The sequence below is a fragment of the Tasmannia lanceolata genome, unplaced genomic scaffold (genome assembly GCF_043159265.1).
Source record: "Tasmannia lanceolata isolate RefF3 unplaced genomic scaffold, GAP_Taslan_0.1 ptg000021l, whole genome shotgun sequence".
NCBI lineage: Eukaryota > Viridiplantae > Streptophyta > Magnoliopsida > Canellales > Winteraceae > Tasmannia > Tasmannia lanceolata.
This window is the reverse complement of record NW_027518698.1, coordinates 7,797,587-7,804,536: the sequence shown is the minus strand read 5'-3', so window position 1 is coordinate 7,804,536 and position 6,950 is coordinate 7,797,587. Positions and strand designations below refer to the sequence as shown.

At 45.0% G+C, this 6,950-nt stretch overlaps 1 protein-coding gene across 1 annotated transcript; it reads left to right on the top strand.

Annotated features, from left to right (window-relative positions):
• The first annotated feature begins 403 nt into the window (after positions 1 to 403).
• LOC143855417 (uncharacterized) lies at positions 404 to 4,394 on the top strand. Its single transcript, XM_077365533.1, has 3 exons — positions 404 to 2,311; positions 2,382 to 2,918; positions 3,003 to 4,394. Exons 1-3 carry the CDS (start codon positions 404 to 406, stop codon positions 4,392 to 4,394), a joined length of 3,837 nt encoding a protein of 1,278 aa, XP_077221648.1.
• The last annotated feature ends 2,556 nt before the right edge of the window (positions 4,395 to 6,950 follow it).

Here is a 6,950-nt window from a genome sequence, read left to right as displayed (position 1 = left end):
AGAGTTGAATGAGCCATTTAAAATAAATTTAAAAGAGTTAACTTTTGGAATCGAAGACCGATTATCGGGCAGGAATGGTGCATGTGGCGGATAACTCCCCATACCTTCCATTCTCGTAACCAGGTAGCGAGTCTAGATTTCTGGTTAATTATGGGTCCTAGATCCCACATCTAGGTGGCGACTCTGTCAGTCTCTTTCGTGTGGAATTCGGATTGCCTTAGTGATCCCAAGTCCACAGGAAAGATGAATTCAAATCAATATTAAAATGCACACGCCAATCGCGTGGGTACGAGAGACCACGAGAGAGGCGCGGCGGCTCGCGCCCCGCCCCTCTCGCGGGATCATGTCCCACAAAAGGCCAAAGAAAGAGTTCACTCCGTTGCCTTACACCCCGTCTTCAATCATGAGAAATCTTGTCAGAGATGGTGTAATTGAACTCTTACCGCCAAGACCTCCCCCAGACCCTCTTCCCAGAGGTTTCAGAGAAGACCAGTTCTGTCAGTACCACCAAGGTCCTGGACACCATACTGATCGTTGTATAGCCCTGAGATACAGAATTGAGAAATTGCTAGCGGTGGGTGATCTGGTTCTACCCGAACCTAACGTCACTCGAAATCCCTTACCCAGACATACCGCTCCCCCTCCACCTGAGATAGGGGCCATCTCTGATGACAAACCCTTTGTTGATCCAACCTCTCTTATTTGTACCATAAGTCCTGCAACTCCCTATGCCTTAAATTTCGAAGAAGAGGAGGAAGATTGTCTTGCTGAGCCTGTCCATCAAGTAGCACGAACTCCATATGTTTTCCAGCCCGATGAAGAAGATCAGGAAGCCCGAATTCCTTATGTTTTCCAGCTTGATGAGGGAGATCATGAAGTTCGTCCTTATATTTTTCAGCCTGATGAAGAGGATCTGGAGATTGTTTGTGATGAGGTCCGCCATGTTACTCGCGGCGGGCATGTCTTTAAACCAGCCGAGTTAAGGGTTGAGAATCCCGCTGAGTTGGCCAGAGCATCAGAGTTGTTTAAGTCGAAGTCAGATGAAGAAGACGAAAACCTCCTTCGGCAGTTAAAGAAAACTCAGGCAAATATTTCGATATGGGGTTTGCTTATGAACTCTGCAAAGCATCGAGAGGTTATACTTAGAGAGCTGAATGCCGCTAAAGTGTCTGTTGATATCACTCCGGATCAGTTGGTCGGACTTGTAGCTATGGCCCGGGTTTCCAAAACCTTGTCTTTCACTGATGAAGACTTGACTCTCGAAGGTCGCAATCATAGCCGCCCGCTCCGAGTCACCGTTTTCTGTAATGAGAAGAAAGTTCCTGAGGTTGTAGTTGACAATGGATCCGCTTTGAATGTTTGTCCTCTAAGTACCGCTAATGCCTTAGGATTTGAACCTGGCGATTTCATCCCTTCTGAACAAGGCATCTTGGCTTATGATGGTACGAGGTGTGATGTTGTTGGAACTTTAGCCACGGAAATCCAGATTGGAGGTGGTATGTTTGAAATTGAGTTTCAGGTGTTGGACATTAAACCATCATTCAATTTGCTCTTGGGCCGACCTTGGCTTCATAAATACGGAGTTGTACCTTCATCATTGCATCAAAAGCTAAAATTCATCAAGGGTAACAGTGTGATAACAGTTAGAGGAGACCCAGATCTAGAAGTTGGCCAAATTTCTCAGGAGCTCATCATCCCGGCCACATTAGAAAAGAATGAAGATGTCAGTCTGACTGGTTTTTCACTGGAGGTCACAGCTATATCAGTGGAAGGAGCTATGAATGAACCTCTCACTTTCCTTACAAGCTCAAACTTCGCAGTAGTCCGTATGATGCGTAAACAGGGCTATGTTCCAGGAGCCGGGTTAGGTCGCCACCATCAGGGTGTAGCTGAGTGGCCGGATATGAGCAAAGCAATTGGACTGTTTGGGTTGGGCTATGAGCCTACAAATGAAGAGATCCGTGAGATGAAGAAGTATATAAGCAGAAAGGTTGAACTTCGTCGTTTGGGGATAGATGAGCCGAGCAGGTTTTACAGTTTGTTGAGAAATGGACATTACAGGAAAGAAGGGGAGGATTTTGCCTTTTGTGGTTTTGCTGAGCCTTGGGTCGATTCAATAACCCATGAAAAGCTGCCAGGGTTTGAGATCTTCTTTGAGATGGAACTACCAGATGAATTCCCCTCCGTGCAGATCAATGAAGAGGAATCTGAATTAGACTGGGCTGACCTTATGGAACCGTACCTTCTGGAATCTCTGTTTAAGATTGATTCACCGGTTGTAGCTATGATCAGAGAAGATGCGCCGCTTCTGGTACCCGCAAGCCTAGATCACCTCAGCTGAAGGAGACCTCACCAACTGGAGTTCTTATGTATTTCCTCAGGTTGTTATGGAGTATGATGACATTCTTGTCAATAAGTCTTCCAATGTTATGGAGTCTGGTTATGAGTCAGAGTCTGTTGATGTGTCTGAAGTAGAGTTTGAGTTGTCTGACGTCACGTCTGATGTAGCTACTATTAAGCTCGAGTCCACTGATGGGACCGATGCCGAGTCCGTTTCTTTCCTTGTCGAGTCTGATGTTGAGCCTGAGTCAGGCGCGTCCAATGATGTACTTGCAGTTTCTGATGAAATGAATATCTCTTCTCAGTATGTCTCTGTGTCTGCTTCTTTATCTGATGAATTCAATGATAATAAGAATAATAATAAAGAGCCCTCCTCGGATGAGGATGCCGACAAAACTCCCCCTGAAATCAAGTATATGATTAAACAAGGGGAGGAGCGTCGAGCAAAGCCACTTGAAGAAGAAATCGAGACCATAAATATTGGCGATGAAACCGAAACTCGGAAAATACGAATTGGCAAAACATTATCCCCTGAGGAGCGGGAGGAATTAACTGACCTACTTAGGGAATTCAAAGAAGTCTTTGCTTGGTCCTATAAAGACATGCCGGGATTAAGCGAAGACATTGTCCAACATCGGCTTCCCTTAATCCCGGGTGCCAAGCCGAAAAAGCAGAAGCTTCGGAGAATGAAGCTTGAGTGGGCCTTGAAAATTAAAGATGAGGTTACTAAGCAACTAGAAGTGGGTTTTCTCGAGGTGGTGGAATACCCTGAATGGCTTGCAAACATAGTACCGGTGCCTAAAAAGGATGGAAAAGTTCGTATGTGTGTAGACTTCAGAGACCTGAATAAGGCAAGTCCGAAGGATGACTTCCCTCTGCCGCACATAGATATCCTGGTGGACAATACAGCTTGTCACGCATTGCTTTCCTTCATGGATGGGTTTTCAGGATACAATCAGATCAAGATGGCGCCCGAAGATATGATCAAAACAGCTTTCATAACCGAATGGGGAACATATTGTTACAAAGTGATGCCGTTCGGACTTAAGAACGCAGGAGCGACCTATCAGAGAGCTGCTACTACCTTGTTGCATGATATGATGCACAAAGAAGTAGAGGTTTATGTGGATGACATGATAGTCAAGGCTAAGACCAGAGAAGAGCATGTTGTGTTATTGAGGAAGTTCTTTCAGCGTATCCAAAAGTATCAGCTTCGTCTTAACGCAAACAAGTGTGTGTTTGGTGTTACATCAGGGAAGTTATTGGGTTTCTTGGTGAGTCAGAGAGGAATCGAAGTTGATCCTCAGAAGATGAAAGCTATTCAAGAAATGACTCCCCCAAAAACGGAGAAGCAAATCAGAGGATTTCTTGGCAAGATGCAATACTTGAGACGATTCATAGCACAGTTGACTACTATTTGCGAGCCGATCTTCAAGCTTTTGAAGAAGAATGCATCGAAGAAATGGGACGAAGAGTGTCAGCAAGCTTTTGAAAAGATCAAGTTGTGTCTGACCTCGCCTCCAGTGTTGTCACCAATTACGCCAGGCCAGCCATTGTTGTTATACCTGTCTGTGACTGATACAGCGATGGGATGTATGTTGGCCCAGCAAGATCCAGAGTCGAAGCGAGAAAAGGCTATATATCATCTCAGTAAGAAGATGCTTGAGTATGAACAGAAGTATACTCTGCTCGAGAAAACTTGTCTGGCGCTGGTTTGGGATACTCAAAGGCTGAGGCATTATCTGTTATCAAATAGGGTCTCACTCCTTTCACGGATGGATCCCTTGAAGTATTTGTTTGAGAAACCAGCTCTCACTGGAAGAACTGCAAGGTGGCTGTTATTATTGTCTGAGTTTGACATCACTTACGTCACTGAGAAATCAATCAAGGGGCGGGTAGTAGCAGAGCAGCTGGCTGAAGTACCCGTCGAAGAGGTTGAATATTTGAAAACAGAGTTTCCAGATGAAGAGAAAATGACCTTAGAAGACGAAGCCCCAGGGACGACCCGGTCTATGTACTTCGATGGAGCTGTGAACAAGCAAGGTCGTGGTTAAGGGGCAGTACTGGTATCGCCGAGAAACGAGTATACCCCTATATCAATCAAGCTACAATTTGAGTGTACAAACAACATGGCGGAGTACGAGGCATGCATTGCTGGTCTCGAATCGGCTCTAGTTTTAAACATCCAAGACATCGATGTATTTGGAGACTCGATCCTGATTATTTGTCAAACCAAAGGATGTTGGAGAACAAAAGAAGATAAACTGATCCTGTATCACGAGTACTTGGGGTCTCTGGTCAGCAAATTCCGAAACATCTCATTTACTCACCTGTCTCGAGTGAAGAATCATTTCGCTGATGCCCTTGCTACTTTAGCTTCGATGTTGGAACTATCTGCGATGATGGAGGTTCAGCCTTTAGTAGTACGATTGCAATGGGCCCCGGCACATGTTAATGCAATAGAAATAGCAGCAAGGTGTCCAGACGGCAAGCCATGGTACACAGATATAAAAGATCTCATTTCGAGCAAGGGGCATCCAGCCGAAGCCACGGGAAAAGAGAGGAGAACACTTCAGAGGTTGGCCTCTAATTTTATCATATGTGGTGGAGAATTATATAGGAGATCGTTCGACGGGATCCAGCTTTTGTGTATAGATGAAGATCGAGCCGCTGAAATCATAGAACAAATTCATGAAGGTGTCTGTGGACCACACATGAATGGAAAAATGCTATCAAGAAAGATCACAAGACTTGGGTATTACTGGCCGACGATGGAAGCAGATTGTCATGCTTTTGTAAAGAAGTGTCACAAATGCCAAGTTTATGCTAATCTCATTCACGTGCCGCCATCTCAGTTGCATTCTCTTACATCGCCCTGGCCTTTCTCAGTATGGGGAATAGACATTATTGGGAAGATATCACCGAAGTCATCGAGCGGACATGAGTACATTTTGGTCGCCATTGACTACTTCACCAAGTGGGTAGAAGCAGCTTCCTATGCCTCATTATCCTCTGCTTCGGTTGCAAGGTTTATCAGAGCAAATATCATATGCAGATATGGAGTACCGCATGAGCTGATCTCAGATAACGGATCTCACTTCAAGAAGGAGGTGGCACGCTTATGCGAAGAGTTCAAAGTTAAGCACCACAAGTCTTCGCCCTATAGGCCCCAAACCAATGGAGCTGTCGAGGCAGCCAATAAGAATGTCAAAGTTATCATCAGCAAAATGACCGAAACCTACAAAGATTGGTCAAGCAAGCTCCCGTATGCTCTATGGGCCTACAGAACGTCAATCAGGGCCTCCACAGGTGCAACGCCGTATTCACTGGTGTACGGAATGGAAGTTGTCCTGCCTGTAGAACTGCGAATTCCTTCTTTGAGAGTGATGATGGAGGCTGACTTGCCAGAATCAGAATGGGCAAAAGCTAGATACCAGGAGCTTCATATGATTGATGAGAAGCGGTTGAAAGCTCTATATCATGTCCAGGGATATCAGCGCCGTATCGAGAAAGCTTTTAACAAGAAAGTTCGCATCAGAGACTTGCAGAAAGGAGACCTCGTGTTGAAAACTTTTCGGGCACCGGTCTATGATCCCAGGGGAAAGTTTAAGCCTAATTGGACAGGCCCCTATATTGTGGACGAAGTCTTGCCAGGAAAAGCCGTCAGACTCCTCGATCAAAATGGTGAAAAATTGACAGAGCCAACAAACCTAGACCGACTCAAGAAATATTATGCTTAGAGCACCAGAAGGCCTCCTTTGGCCAGCCAGAACCAAAAAAAAAAAACAATACAACAATCGTTCGCAACCCTTTTGAGCCTTAACAAAATCAAAAGTCTTCCAAAACCTCAAGCAAGGGGCATTTTTTTTTTTTGGCCTTGAACTACGCCCGACCTGATCCCTATTCTTCCAGGGTACGTAGGCAACTTGGTTTATCCAGGTTCGGTCGCCCTTCCAAACAAAAATCAATCACCTTCAAACCTTGAAAACCGAAGCAAAATCCTATCCTTTGAACCCATAACCCACCTAAAAAGTCCTTTTGGTGCAATAGGCGAAGGTTTGTGACATGAAAAAAAGAAAAAAAAAAGTGATGGAGTCTGAAGACCCGCTAGGCCGAAAACCCAAAAGGGCGGTCTAGGCAAAAGTTAGGGTCATTCACCCGCTAAGTCGAAAACCCGAAAGGGCGACTTAGGCAAAAATTAGGGTGTTAGCCTGCTGGACCAAAAAACCTGAAAAATGTGATCCAGGCAAAAATCAAGGCAAAGCGGTCCGATAGATCGAAAACCAGTTTGGGCGATCTGGTCAAATGGCAGTGACTTCCCACGTGAAGCTCAGAGTATCAGAAAATGGGCGCAGTCTTCAGCATTAGAGTTGACGCGATCAAAGTCTGAATAGCGCCAGCAAGATTTTCTTTGGCTACTCTATACTAGGGGCATTTAAAACCGAACAATCTAAAGGGTGTAATGACCATGACGCAAATACCGAGAGAGGAAAGTAATTCCTTTAAGCGTAGTATTTGAATTCTTCTAAGAGTGGGTGACCATTACCATTTAAAATGCTAAAAGTATTCGTTGGTTTCATCAGGTCCAGAAGCAAATCGAGTTTCTCTTT